Here is a 17,158-nt window from a genome sequence, read left to right on the forward strand (position 1 = left end):
TTTTCAACTAAGATCCCACTCCGGGATACGGTTTCAATAAAGATTATTATTATTATTACATGTAGCAGCAAATGATCACGGTTGCGCAATCCGGTCATGCTGCATTTCACAATTGTTGATTATTACTCAGTAGTGATTATAATAGCGTACAAAAAATAAATTTGTCGAATTGTTATAAAATGCAAATAAAATTCAACTTAGTTTCATCATAAGCAAATGATTCTGGTCGCATATAAACGCTCAATGCTGTCGAGTATCCGCCATGTTCTTCTCTTGCATGATCTGACCTAATTGGTTAAATCGCTAATTAACCGATCAAAATGCTGGATGATGCCAACGTGTTCAAATTACCATAGCTCATTTAAATATGTTAAATAAATGTTATTGAACACAACGCAAAAAAGATTTGTCGATGTTGGAAAATTGCATGATTTTTTTAAATAAAAAAATAGTTGTTTTCAAAAGATAAACTGAGCATTAGAAGAATAATTTAACATTGTTTACAGTGATAACAGCTCATTGTCGAAACAAAACTTACCCCATTCACGCTATTCACAATAAACATACTCTTGAAATAAAAAATAGACTATTTTAGGCATCAGGAAAGATTGAAATGTTCGAAAAATTACGCCAAAATATTACAAATTCATTTTTAAAAACTGCCAAAAAATCTTGCTTCCCATTATATTTTTTTTAAAACCCAAACTAACGGCCCAGGGCGAATTTACGGCAGAATCTGGTACATGTAGGTAATAGTTTTTAGTGAATGTCTAAATTGAGAGTAAATATGGTTAAGGTAAAGGTAAATCATCATGCAGAACATTAACAGTTATATGATGTATACCAATTATGTTTAAGATTGGGTGTTAAATTTACCTTTGAAGAGGAACATAGTACACTTGTATTTTTATTTTCATATACTAGTATACAAATCATTACACATTTTAACCAGAAATGTATGAATATCACACACACAAAATTTTAGAATGAGAGTTAAATTTTTTATATTAAGTAATCTTTGAAATTTACAGGAATTCAAACATTTGAAAAAAAAATTATGATTTCTGGTTTTCATTTTCCCTCTTTTATTTTTACAATAATTTTGACAGAAATCAGAAAACAAGTGACCAAGTCAAAATAACTCTGCTGTCCTACAAGAGTTTTGTGGTACAATGTAGTCAAGTCAAGCAATTATACACACCCACAAATCAAAGAAAGCTTAGATAGAACTCCTGTGTGCTGAGAGTATTGAAGACACATTAAAAATTACTTGTACTTGAGATATTGATGGAAGGAATAGCTGAAAACTAACTATGTAAATCATGTAACTGATATGAACAGATTTGAGTGTAAAACTAATAAGGCCTGCATAATGTATTATCTATGTACCAAGTTTCATTGAAATGTGATTAGAACAAAAAAAACTATGAATTAATATTAGAGAATTAATATGAACAAATTTTAACCCAAAATTAATCGGGCCTGTCTATTGTTCTAGAGCATTTATGTACAAAATTATACTAAAATGTGATGATCAGTAATTGAGATATCAGTGTTAATTAATTATTTTAATTAGGTGATTAATAAGCATAAATATTTACCAAAAACTAATTGGGTCTCTGCATAGTCCAAGGTTCATTGAAATGTGATGATGAATACTCTATAAAAGTTCTAACAAAATCCAATTAGTGGAAAAAATTAACTAATTATGCAAATTAGGTAATTAATATCAGCAATTATTTACTCTAAAACTAATCAGGTCTCTGCATAGTCCTAGAGGATCTATTTAGCATGTCTCATTGCAATATGATGATCAGTATTTGAGTCATCAGGCGAAAAGCTGAAAATTAACTAATTATGTTAATAAGGTGATTAATATGCACAAATATTTACCCCAAAACTAATCAGATCTCTGCAAAGTCTCTAAGTAACTACATGTATGTACCAAGTTTCATTGAAATGTGATGATTACTACTTAAAATATCAAAAGCTGAAAATTAATTAATTATGCAAATTAGGTAATTAATATGTACTGATATTACCCTAAAAACTATCAGGTCTGTGCAGTGTCCTATGACATCTTTGTAAAAAGTTTTATTGAAATGTGATGATTAGTACTTGAGATATCAGTGGAAAAGCCAAATATTGATTAATCATTATGCAAATTAGGTAATTAATATTGCACAGATTTTTACCCAAAACTAATCAAATCTGCACATTAGTTCAGGGCATCTATGTGCCAAGTTTCATCAAAATCCAATGAGTGGTTCTTTAGATATCAGTGGAACAATCATAGAACAGCTAAAAATCAGCTAATTATCATGCAAATTAGGTAATTAATATACATGGATTTTTACCAAAACCTAATCAGTAGAACAGACACACACACACACACACACAGACACACACACACAGATAGACAGACAGACACACTAACTGCAAAGACTCCCTTTTTGTGCTTCGCATTCAGGAGTCAAAAAGTAGTTTAGTTTGCGCTGTTGAGAAGATTTCAACTTAACTTCATCAAACAAATTATTCACAAAAATAATTGGCAGTGTACAAGAAGAATTCAAAAATATAATTTTTTACCAAAAATTACAAAAATATTTTCCAAAAATAAATGATATCGGCATAAAATGAACAAATCTGACAGAGGTCTACCCAAGGTACCAACATACCATAAAACTATTATGACATCAGAGCTAAAAAAGGTCATAAGTGATCATTTCAAATTGACATGACCACTGACAGATAAAGGAATATAACAATATAAATTAAAATCAAAAAAGTGATGTTAACTGAAAAACAATAATTATAATTTAAATTAATCAAATCACAGTCCCTTAACACTCGATTGGGAAACGCTAATATTTCTTTTGCCTCAATGCGTGTTTCGTGTTCGTCAAATTGTTTATTCGTTAATCCACTTGAACGCAAGCCTACTTTGCTATTAACATAAAATTAGCATAAAATTAGCATAAAATTAGCATATGGCATGACATATTTTTTACCAGAAGCCTTCTTGATTCACAAATCAAAAATTAACAGAACAGCCATTAAAACAGCATTGGGCACTTTTTTGAACTTCCACCTGAATACTAATAATTAAAAATAATAGTTCAAGCCGGAAAAGTGTGTCTGGGAGGGATGTTAAGATCAGATACTCAGATAACATCGACTATGGTCGTTCGAATTGCCATCTTGATATAACATGAACAAATTTTGTATGCTCTAAATTCAGTGATTTTCTGAGAAGAATATCGGAATCCGACCACACCAAAATGATTCAGTTATTCGGTTCTTCAAAATTTTAGTCATCAATATTAAAAAAAAATGAACAGTCGGTCAATTTCTTCGAGCAATACTTGACAATACTTTGTTCTTGGGTGGATATAAGTGTCTATGGGGGCAAAGCTAACGGTGGAATAATAGACTACTACACAAAACAAGTCATTTAAAATGACACAGTCCTCGTTAACATTTTTGAAAGTTCTCTTTGTGCTCGTCATATTAAAGCAAAGGGATTGTCGCGAACGTGTCCATGAAACTTGAGTTCCAAGTGGCGTATACAACAGATTGCTTATTTACATCAAAACACGTGTTCCGTGTAGTAGTAATATGGCCAAAAATAAAATAAACGTTATTCGTCCATCTTTGATCTGATTATGAAACACACTGATATGTATGATGTATGTGCCAAATACGAATGAAAATGGTACATAAATTGTGGAAATATAATAGTAGTAAGGCCAAAAAGTCAGATGGCTGTCAATCGGCCATCCTTGACCAGATTTTGAAACAAATTGTCATGGACATGCATCCTAACATGTATAAAGTACATGTATGTGCCAAATTTGAATGAAAACTGACAGAGCACGTCCAAAATACCACATAAAGAACAACAAGATGCCGACCAGTCGACCATCTTTTATCCAATTGCGAAATAAATCGTTATGGACATGTATCCTAACATGTATCATCTATGTACCAAGTTTGAATGACAACTGACAAAGCATGTCCAAAATACAACATTTTCAAAAAACAAGATGGCTGCCAGTCGGCCATTTTGAATCAAATCGCTAAACCACTGCATGTGCATATGTCCCACATAAGGTACTAGGCACATGCAAAGAATGAACGGAATCGGTCCACAGGATTCTGAAATATGACTCTGGACAGACTGACAGACGGACGGACGGACAGACGGACGGACAGACTCAGGAACTCACGGACAGTCGGGGACATGTATCCTAACATGTATGATCTATGTACAAAATTTGAATGAAAACTGACAAAGCATGTCCAAAATACAACATTTTCAAAAAACAAGATGGCTGCCAGTCGGTCATTTTGAATCAAATCGCTAAACCACTGCATGTGCATATGTCCCACATAAAGTACTAGGCAAAAAGAATAAACAAAATCAGTCCAAGGGATTCTGAGATATGACTCCGGACGGACACACAGACACACAGACGCACAGAGACCAAATTATAAGTCCCCGTTTTCGGACTTTGTCCGAACAGGGACTAATAATCTATATTGGGAAACAATTTAAATATTTAACTACAAATATATGATGACTGTAATCGCTTTAGATATAGATATAGTAATGCATTTTCACAGGGTGAAAACTTTTTGTACAGCTTCACCATAACAAGTCACACTGCAATGAACAGTGCTGGCTGTGACGATCTGAAATGGAAATCTTGATTTTTTTATGTCAATTAAATGAACATATCTTTTGAATTACACATGCCTTATCAGGAAGCTTTTACGAATACAAATGCACACGCAACTCAGAATAATTTCAAAATAAGCTGTATAAAATGACAAAGACTTACATGCACAGAACGGAAGACAGTTCAAATCAAGGAAGACTCCAAGATGCTATGACGTCATCGGTTTCACTCCACAAGCATGACACACACTGTTACCAGGATACTAACACCTTAGAACATAGGCATTTTTCAACCAGGTGTTGAGGGACTGTGATAAAATAATATTTATATATATTTTTTTTACCTTCATGCATAATTCTATCTTTATTTACCTGTAAAGCTTTCAATGACTTGTCAGCTCTGATAACCCCAGCCTCATTTTCAAGAATTACTTTACTCTGTGGGTGTAATTTAACCATAGGGTATATTTCAATTACTTGGTCAGCATCATATGATTGAAAACCGATTCCAACATTCTTTAAGATTTCTCTTTTCTTTACAAGGTTTTCGTATGGAGGAGCATCGATGGTTAGTATTTTGGTTTTTCTGCAGAACAAACACAATTTATATATTTAGTGATCTTGGCCAGTTCTCATAATGCTGATGGTTGAAGCATTAGGAAATCATTTATACCACTTATACTAGATGTATTTTGGTGTTAGGTAATAAAAGTAGTTAACAATATTAGAGAACATACATGTACCACTTATACTAGATGTATTTTGGTGTTAGGTAATGAAAGTAGTTAACAATATTAGAGAACATACATGTACCACTTATACTAGATGCATTTTGGTGTTAGGTAATGAAAGTAGTTAACAATATTAGAGAACATACATGTACCACTTATACTAGATGCATTTTGGTGTTAGGTAATGAAAGTAGTTAACAATATTAGAGAACATACATGTACCACTTATACTAGACGGATTTTGGTGTTAGGTAATGAAAGTAGTTAACAATATTAGAGAACTTACATGTACCACTTATACTAGATGCATGTTGGTGTTAGGTAATGAAAGTAGTTAACAATATTAGAGAACATATATGTACCACTTATACTAGATGCATTTTGGTGTTAGGTAATGAAAGTAGTTAACAATATTAGAGAACATACATGTACCACTTATACTAGATGCATTTTGGTGTTAGGTAATGAAAGTAGTTAACAATATTAGAGAACATACATGTACCACTTATACTAGATGTATTTTGGTGTTAGGTAATGAAAGTAGTTAACAATATTAGAGAACTTACATGTACCACTTATACACTTATACTAGATATATTTTGGTGTTAGGTAATGAAAGTAGTTAACAATATTAGAGAAGATACATGTACCACTTATACTAGATGTATTTTGGTGTTAGGTAATGAAAGTAGTTAACAATATTAGAGAACTTACATGTACCACTTATACACTTATACTAGATATATTTTGGTGTTAGGTAATGAAAGTAGTTAACAATATTAGAGAAGATACATGTACCACTTATACTAGATGTATTTTGGTGTTAGGTAATGAAAGTAGTTAACAATATTAGAGAACTTACATGTACCATTTATACTAGATGCATTTTGGTGTTAGGTAATGAAAGTAGTTAACAATATTAGAGAACTTACATGTACCACTTATACTAGATGTATTTTGATGTTAGGTAATAAAAGTAGTTAACAATATTAGAGAACTTACATGTACCACTTATACTGGATGTATTTTGGTGTTAGGTAATGAAAGTAGTTAACAATATTAGAGAACATACATGTACCATTTATACTAGATGTATTTTGGTGTTAGGTAATGAAAGTAGTTAACAATATTAGAGAACATACATGTACCACTTATACTAGATGTATTTTGGTGTTAGGTAATGAAAGTAGTTAAGAATATTAGAGAACATACATGTACCACTTATACTAGATGCATTTTGGTGTTAGGTAATGAAAGTAGTTAACAATATTAGAGAACATACATGTACCATTTATACTAGATGTATTTTGGTGTTAGGTAATGAAAGTAGTTAACAATATTAGAGAACATACATGTACCACTTATACTAGATGTATTTTGGTGTTAGGTAATGAAAGTAGTTAACAATATTAGAGAACATACATGTACCACTTATACTAGATGCATTTTGGTGTTAGGTAATGAAAGTAGTTAACAATATTAGAGAACATACATGTACCATTTATACTAGATGTATTTTGGTGTTAGGTAATGAAAGTAGTTAACAATATTAGAGAACATACATGTACCATTTATACTAGATGCATTTTGGTGTTAGGTAATGAAAGTAGTTAACAATATTAGAGAACATACATGTACCACTTATACTAGATGCACTTTGGTGTTAGGTAATGAAAGTAGTTAACAATATTAGAGAACTTACATGTACCACTTATACTAGATGCATTTTGGTGTTAGGTAATGAAAGTAGTTAACAATATTAGAGAACATACATGTACCACTTATACTAGATGCATTTTGGTGTTAGGTAATGAAAGTAGTTAACAATATTAGAGAACTTACATGTACCACTTATACTAGATGCATGTTGGTGTTAGGTAATGAAAGTAGTTAACAATATTAGAGAACATACATGTACCATTTATACTAGACGCATTTTGGTGTTAGGTAATGAAAGTAGTTAACAATATTAGAGAACATACATGTACCATTTATACTAGATGTATTTTGGTGTTAGGTAATGAAAGTAGTTAACAATATTAGAGAACATACATGTACCATTTATACTAGATGCATTTTGGTGTTAGGTAATGAAAGTAGTTAACAATATTAGAGAACATACATGTACCACTTATACTAGATGTATTTTGGTGTTAGGTAATGAAAGTAGTTAACAATATTAGAGAACATACATGTACCACTTATACTAGATGTATTTTGGTGTTAGGTAATGAAAGTAGTTAACAATATTAGAGAACATACATGTACCACTTATACTAGATGCATTTTGGTGTTAGGTAATGAAAGTAGTTAACAATATTAGTGAACATACATGTACCATTTATACTAGATGTATTTTGGTGTTAGGTAATGAAAGTAGTTAACAATATTGGAGAACTTACATGTACCACTTATACTGGATGTATTTTGGTGTTAGGTAATGAAAGTAGTTAACAATATTAGAGAACATACATGTACCATTCATACTAGATGCATTTTGGTGTTAGGTAATGAAAGTAGTTAACAATATTAGAGAACATACATGTACCACTTATACTAGATGCATTTTGGTGTTAGGTAATGAAAGTAGTTAACAATATTAGAGAACATACATGTACCATTTATACTAGATGTATTTTGGTGTTAGGTAATGAAAGTAGTTAACAATATTAGAGAACATACATGTACCACTTATACTAGATGTATTTTGGTGTTAGGTAATGAAAGTAGTTAACCAAATTAGAGAACATACATGTACCACATATACGAGATGTATTTTGGTGTTAGGTAATGAAAGTAGTTAACAATATTAGAGAACATACATGTACCACTTATACTAGATGCATTTTGGTGTTAGGTAATGAAGGTAGTTAACAATATTAGAGAACATACATGTACAACTTATACTAGATGTATTTTGGTGTTAGGTAATGAAAGTAGTTAACAATATTAGAGAACATACATGTACCATTTATACTAGATGTATTTTGGTGTTAGGTAATGAAAGTAGTTAACAATATTAGAGAACATACATGTACCACTTATACTAGATGTATTTTGGTGTTAGGTAATGAAAGTAGTTAACAATATTAGAGAACATACATGTACCACTTATACTAGATGCATTTTGGTGTTAGGTAATGAAAGTAGTTAACAATATTAGAGAACATACATGTACCATTTATACTAGATGTATTTTGGTGTTAGGTAATGAAAGTAGTTAACAATATTAGAGAACATACATGTACCATTTATACTAGATGCATTTTGGTGTTAGGTAATGAAAGTAGTTAACAATATTAGAGAACATACATGTACCACTTATACTAGATGTATTTTGGTGTTAGGTAATGAAAGTAGTTAACAATATTAGAGAACATACATGTACCACTTATACTAGATGTATTTTGGTGTTAGGTAATGAAAGTAGTTAACCAAATTAAAGAACATACATGTACCACATATACGAGATGTATTTTGGTGTTAGGTAATGAAAGTAGTTAACAATATTAGAGAACATACATGTACCACTTATACTAGATGCATTTTGGTGTTAGGTAATGAAAGTAGTTAACAATATTAGAGAACATACATGTACAACTTATACTAGATGTATTTTCGTGTTAGGTAATGAAAGTAGTTAACAATATTAGAGAACATACATGTACCATTTATACTAGATGTATTTTGGTGTTAGGTAATGAAAGTAGTTAACAATATTAGAGAACATACATGTACCACTTATACTAGATGTATTTTGGTGTTAGGTAATGAAAGTAGTTAACAATATTAGAGAACATACATGTACCACTTATACTAGATGTATTTTGGTGTTAGGTAATGAAAGTAGTTAAACAAATTAGAGAACATACATGTACCACATATACGAGATGTATTTTGGTGTTAGGTAATGAAAGTAGTTAACAATATTAGAGAACATACATGTACCACTTATACTAGATGCATTTTGGTGTTAGGTAATGAAAGTAGTTAACAATATTAGAGAACATACATGTACCACTTATACTAGATGTATTTTGGTGTTAGGTAATGAAAGTAGTTAACAATATTAGAGAACATACATGTACCACTTATACTAGATGCATTTTGGTGTTAGGTAATGAAGGTAGTTAACAATATTAGAGAACATACATGTACCATTTATACTAGATGTATTTTGGTGTTAGGTAATGAAAGTAGTTAACAATATTAGAGAACATACATGTACCATTTATACTAGATGCATTTTGGTGTTAGGTAATGAAAGTAGTTAACAATATTAGAGAACATACATGTACCACTTATACTAGATGTATTTTGGTGTTAGGTAATGAAAGTAGTTAACAATATTAGAGAACATACATGTACCACTTATACTAGATGTATTTTGGTGTTAGGTAATGAAAGTAGTTAACCAAATTAGAGAACATACATGTACCACATATACGAGATGTATTTTGGTGTTAGGTAATGAAAGTAGTTAACAATATTAGAGAACATACATGTACCACTTATACTAGATGCATTTTGGTGTTAGGTAATGAAAGTAGTTAACAATATTAGAGAACATACATGTACAACTTATACTAGATGTATTTTGGTGTTAGGTAATGAAAGTAGTTAACAATATTAGAGAACATACATGTACCATTTATACTAGATGTATTTTGGTGTTAGGTAATGAAAGTAGTTAACAATATTAGAGAACATACATGTACCACTTATACTAGATGTATTTTGGTGTTAGGTAATGAAAGTAGTTAACAATATTAGAGAACATACATGTACCACTTATACTAGATGCATTTTGGTGTTAGGTAATGAAAGTAGTTAACAATATTAGAGAACATACATGTACCATTTATACTAGATGTATTTTGGTGTTAGGTAATGAAAGTAGTTAACAATATTAGAGAACATACATGTACCATTTATACTAGATGCATTTTGGTGTTAGGTAATGAAAGTAGTTAACAATATTAGAGAACATACATGTACCTCTTATACTAGATGTATTTTGGTGTTAGGTAATGAAAGTAGTTAACAATATTAGAGAACATACATGTACCACTTATACTAGATGTATTTTGGTGTTAGGTAATGAAAGTAGTTAACAATATTAGAGAACATACATGTACCACTTATACTAGATGCATTTTGGTGTTAGGTAATGAAAGTAGTTAACAATATTAGAGAACATACATGTACCACTTATACTAGATGTATTTTGGTGTTAGGTAATGAAAGTAGTTAACAATATTAGAGAACTTACATGTACCACTTATACTAGATGCATTTTGGTGTTAGGTAATGAAAGTAGTTAACAATATTAGAGAACATACATGTACCACTTATACTAGATGTATTTTGGTGTTAGGTAATGAAAGTAGTTAACAATATTAGAGAACTTACATGTACCACTTATACACTTATACTAGATATATTTTGGTGTTAGGTAATGAAAGTAGTTAACAATATTAGAGAAGATACATGTACCACTTATACTAGATGTATTTTGGTGTTAGGTAATGAAAGTAGTTAACAATATTAGAGAACTTACATGTACCACTTATACTAGATGCATTTTGGTGTTAGGTAATGAAAGTAGTTAACAATATTAGAGAACTTACATGTACCACTTATACACTTATACTAGATATATTTTGGTGTTAGGTAATGAAAGTAGTTAACAATATTAGAGAAGATACATGTACCACTTATACTAGATGTATTTTGGTGTTAGGTAATGAAAGTAGTTAACAATATTAGAGAACTTACATGTACCACTTATACTAGATGCATTTTGGTGTTAGGTAATGAAAGTAGTTAACAATATTAGAGAACTTACATGTACCACTTATACTAGATGTATTTTGATGTTAGGTAATAAAAGTAGTTAACAATATTAGAGAACTTACATGTACCACTTATACTGGATGTATTTTGGTGTTAGGTAATGAAAGTAGTTAACAATATTAGAGAACTTACATGTACCACTTATACTAGATGCATTTTGGTGTTAGGTAATGAAAGTAGTTAACAATATTAGAGAACTTACATGTACCACTTATACTTATGCATGTTGGTGTTAGGTAATGAAAGTAGTTAACAATATTAGAGAACATACATGTACCATTTATACTAGACGCATTTTGGTGTTAGGTAATGAACGTAGTTAACAATATTAGAGAACATACATGTACCATTTATACTAGATGTATTTTGGTGTTAGGTAATGAAAGTAGTTAACAATATTAGAGAACATACATGTACCATTTATACTAGATGCATTTTGGTGTTAGGTAATGAAAGTAGTTAACAATATTAGAGAACATACATGTACCTTTTATACTAGATGTATTTTGGTGTTAGGTAATGAAAGTAGTTAACAATATTAGAGAACATACATGTACCACTTATACTAGATGTATTTTGGTGTTAGGTAATGAAAGTAGTTAACAATATTAGAGAACATACATGTACCACTTATACTAGATGCATTTTGGTGTTAGGTAATGAAAGTAGTTAACAATATTAGTGAACATACATGTACCATTTATACTAGATGTATTTTGGTGTTAAGTAATGAAAGTAGTTAACAATATTAGAGAACTTACATGTACCACTTATACTGGATGTATTTTGGTGTTAGGTAATGAAAGTAGTTAACAATATTAGAGAACATACATGTACCATTCATACTAGATGCATTTTGGTGTTAGGTAATGAAAGTAGTTAACAATATTAGAGAACATACATGTACCACTTATACTAGATGCATTTTGGTGTTAGGTAATGAAAGTAGTTAACAATATTAGAGAACATACATGTACCATTTATACTAGATGTATTTTGGTGTTAGGTAATGAAAGTAGTTAACAATATTAGAGAACATACATGTACCACTTATACTAGATGTATTTTGGTGTTAGGTAATGAAAGTAGTTAACCAAATTAGAGAACATACATGTACCACATATACGAGATGTATTTTGGTGTTAGGTAATGAAAGTAGTTAACAATATTAGAGAACATACATGTACCACTTATACTAGATGCATTTTGGTGTTAGGTAATGAAAGTAGTTAACAATATTAGAGAACATACATGTACAACTTATACTAGATGTATTTTGGTGTTAGATAATGAAAGTAGTTAACAATATTAGAGAACATACATGTACCATTTATACTAGATGTATTTTGGTGTTAGGTAATGAAAGTAGTTAACAATATTAGAGAACATACATGTACCACTTATACTAGATGTATTTTGGTGTTAGGTAATGAAAGTAGTTAACAATATTAGAGAACATACATGTACCACTTATACTAGATGCATTTTGGTGTTAGGTAATGAAAGTAGTTAACAATATTAGAGAACATACATGTACCATTTATACTAGATGTATTTTGGTGTTAGGTAATGAAAGTAGTTAACAATATTAGAGAACATACATGTACCATTTATACTAGATGCATTTTGGTGTTAGGTAATGAAAGTAGTTAACAATATTAGAGAACATACATGTACCACTTATACTAGATGTATTTTGGTGTTAGGTAATGAAAGTAGTTAACAATATTAGAGAACATACATGTACCACTTATACTAGATGTATTTTGGTGTTAGGTAATGAAAGTAGTTAACAATATTAGAGAACATACATGTACCACTTATACTAGATGTATTTTGGTGTTAGGTAATGAAAGTAGTTAACCAAATTAGAGAACATACATGTACCACATATACAAGATGTATTTTGGTGTTAGGTAATGAAAGTAGTTAACAATATTAGAGAACATACATGTACCACTTATACTAGATGCATTTTGGTGTTAGGTAATGAAAGTAGTTAACAATATTAGAGAACATACATGTACAACTTATACTAGATGTATTTTGGTGTTAGGTAATGAAAGTAGTTAACAATATTAGAGAACATACATGTACCACTTATACTAGATGTATTTTGGTGTTAGGTAATGAAAGTAGTTAACAATATTAGAGAACATACATGTACCACTTATACTAGATGCATTTTGGTGTTAGGTAATGAAAGTAGTTAACAATATTAGAGAACATACATGTACCACTTATACTAGATGTATTTTGGTGTTAGGTAATGAAAGTAGTTAACAATATTAGAGAACTTACATGTACCACTTATACTAGATGCATTTTGGTGTTAGGTAATGAAAGTAGTTAACAATATTAGAGAACATACATGTACCACTTATACTAGATGTATTTTGGTGTTAGGTAATGAAAGTAGTTAACAATATTAGAGAACTTATATGTACCACTTATACACTTATACTAGATATATTTTGGTGTTAGGTAATGAAAGTAGTTAACAATATTAGAGAAGATACATGTACCACTTATACTAGATGTATTTTGGTGTTAGGTAATGAAAGTAGTTAACAATATTAGAGAACTTACATGTACCACTTATACTAGATGCATTTTGGTGTTAGGTAATGAAAGTAGTTAACAATATTAGAGAACTTACATGTACCACTTATACTAGATGCATTTTGGTGTTAGGTAATGAAAGTAGTTAACAATATTAGAGAACTTACATGTACCACTTATACACTTATACTAGATATATTTTGGTGTTAGGTAATGAAAGTAGTTAACAATATTAGAGAAGATACATGTACCACTTATACTAGATGTATTTTGGTGTTAGGTAATGAAAGTAGTTAACAATATTAGAGAACTTACATGTACCACTTATACTAGATGCATTTTGGTGTTAGGTAATGAAAGTAGTTAACAATATTAGAGAACTTACATGTACCACTTATACTAGATGTATTTTGATGTTAGGTAATAAAAGTAGTTAACAATATTAGAGAACTTACATGTACCACTTATACTGGATGTATTTTGGTGTTAGGTAATGAAAGTAGTTAACAATATTAGAGAACTTACATGTACCACTTATACTAGATGCATTTTGGTGTTAGGTAATGAAAGTAGTTAACAATATTAGAGAACTTACATGTACCACTTATACTAGATGCATTTTGGTGTTAGGTAATGAAAGTAGTTAACAATATTAGAGAACTTACATGTACCACTTATACTAGATGCATTTTGGTGTTAGGTAATGAAAGTAGTTAACAATATTAGAGAACTTACATGTACCACTTATACACTTATACTAGATATATTTTGGTGTTAGGTAATGAAAGTAGTTAACAATATTAGAGAAGATACATGTACCACTTATACTAGATGTATTTTGGTGTTAGGTAATGAAAGTAGTTAACAATATTAGAGAACTTACATGTACCACTTATACTAGATGCATTTTGGTGTTAGGTAATGAAAGTAGTTAACAATATTAGAGAACTTACATGTACCACTTATACTAGATGTATTTTGATGTTAGGTAATAAAAGTAGTTAACAATATTAGAGAACTTACATGTACCACTTATACTGGATGTATTTTGGTGTTAGGTAATGAAAGTAGTTAACAATATTAGAGAACTTACATGTACCACTTATACTAGATGCATTTTGGTGTTAGGTAATGAAAGTAGTTAACAATATTAGAGAACTTACATGTACCACTTATACTTATGCATGTTGGTGTTAGGTAATGAAAGTAGTTAACAATATTAGAGAACATACATGTACCATTTATACTAGATGTATTTTGGTGTTAGGTAATGAAAGTAGTTAACAATATTAGAGAACATACATGTACCATTTATACTAGATGCATTTTGGTGTTAGGTAATGAAAGTAGTTAACAATATTAGAGAACATACATGTACCACTTATACTAGATGTATTTTGGTGTTAGGTAATGAAAGTAGTTAACAATATTAGAGAACATACATGTACCACTTATACTAGATATATTTTGGTGTTAGGTAATGAAAGTAGTTAACAATATTAGAGAAGATACATGTACCACTTATACTAGATGTATTTTGGTGTTAGGTAATGAAAGTAGTTAACAATATTAGAGAACTTACATGTACCACTTATACTAGATGCATTTTGGTGTTAGGTAATGAAAGTAGTTAACAATATTAGAGAACTTACATGTACCACTTATACTAGATGTATTTTGATGTTAGGTAATAAAAGTAGTTAACAATATTAGAGAACTTACATGTACCACTTATACTGGATGTATTTTGGTGTTAGGTAATGAAAGTAGTTAACAATATTAGAGAACTTACATGTACCACTTATACTAGATGCATTTTGGTGTTAGGTAATGAAAGTAGTTAACAATATTAGAGAACTTACATGTACCACTTATACTAGATGCATTTTGGTGTTAGGTAATGAAAGTAGTTAACAATATTAGAGAACTTACATGTACCACTTATACACTTATACTAGATATATTTTGGTGTTAGGTAATGAAAGTAGTTAACAATATTAGAGAAGATACATGTACCACTTATACTAGATGTATTTTGGTGTTAGGTAATGAAAGTAGTTAACAATATTAGAGAACTTACATGTACCACTTATACTAGATGCATTTTGGTGTTAGGTAATGAAAGTAGTTAACAATATTAGAGAACTTACATGTACCACTTATACTAGATGTATTTTGATGTTAGGTAATAAAAGTAGTTAACAATATTAGAGAACTTACATGTACCACTTATACTGGATGTATTTTGGTGTTAGGTAATGAAAGTAGTTAACAATATTAGAGAACTTACATGTACCACTTATACTAGATGCATTTTGGTGTTAGGTAATGAAAGTAGTTAACAATATTAGAGAACTTACATGTACCACTTATACTTATGCATGTTGGTGTTAGGTAATGAAAGTAGTTAACAATATTAGAGAACATACATGTACCATTTATACTAGATGTATTTTGGTGTTAGGTAATGAAAGTAGTTAACAATATTAGAGAACATACATGTACCATTTATACTAGATGCATTTTGGTGTTAGGTAATGAAAGTAGTTAACAATATTAGAGAACATACATGTACCACTTATACTAGATGTATTTTGGTGTTAGGTAATGAAAGTAGTTAACAATATTAGAGAACATACATGTACCACTTATACTAGATGTATTTTGGTGTTAGGTAATGAAAGTAGTTAACAATATTAGAGAACATACATGTACCACTTATACTAGATGTATTTTGGTGTTAAGTAATGAAAGTAGTTAACCAAATTAGAGAACATACATGTACCACATATACAAGATGTATTTTGGTGTTAGGTAATGAAAGTAGTTAACAATATTAGAGAACATACATGTACCACTTATACTAGATGCATTTTGGTGTTAGGTAATGAAAGTAGTTAACAATATTAGAGAACATACATGTACAACTTATACTAGATGTATTTTGGTGTTAGGTAATGAAAGTAGTTAACAATATTAGAGAACATACATGTACCACTTATACTAGATGTATTTTGGTGTTAGGTAATGAAAGTAGTTAACAATATTAGAGAACATACATGTACCACTTATACTAGATGCATTTTGGTGTTAGGTAATGAAAGTAGTTAACAATATTAGAGAACATACATGTACCACTTATACTAGATGTATTTTGGTGTTAGGTAATGAAAGTAGTTAACAATATTAGAGAACTTACATGTACCACTTATACTAGATGCATTTTGGTGTTAGGTAATGAAAGTAGTTAACAATATTAGAGAACATACATGTACCACTTATACTAGATGTATTTTGGTGTTAGGTAATGAAAGTAGTTAACAATATT

The 17,158-nt window shown here is 30.0% G+C and overlaps 1 protein-coding gene across 2 annotated transcripts in view; it reads right to left on the minus strand.

Moving 5' to 3' along the window:
- LOC146733846 (peroxisomal sarcosine oxidase-like) overlaps positions 1 to 17,158 on the minus strand; it is a 161,097-nt gene that overhangs the window by 106,694 nt on the left and 37,245 nt on the right. For both annotated transcript variants that reach the window (XM_085491421.1, XM_085491420.1), the window contains exon 3: positions 5,054 to 5,267. In XM_085491421.1, the coding sequence (XP_085347547.1) occupies positions 5,054 to 5,267 (214 nt within the window). The remainder of the gene's footprint in view (positions 1 to 5,053; positions 5,268 to 17,158) is intronic.

Source organism: Saccoglossus kowalevskii, chromosome 16 (genome assembly GCF_978046115.1).
Source record: "Saccoglossus kowalevskii chromosome 16, keSacKowa6.1, whole genome shotgun sequence".
Classification (NCBI taxonomy): Eukaryota; Metazoa; Hemichordata; class Enteropneusta; family Harrimaniidae; genus Saccoglossus; species Saccoglossus kowalevskii.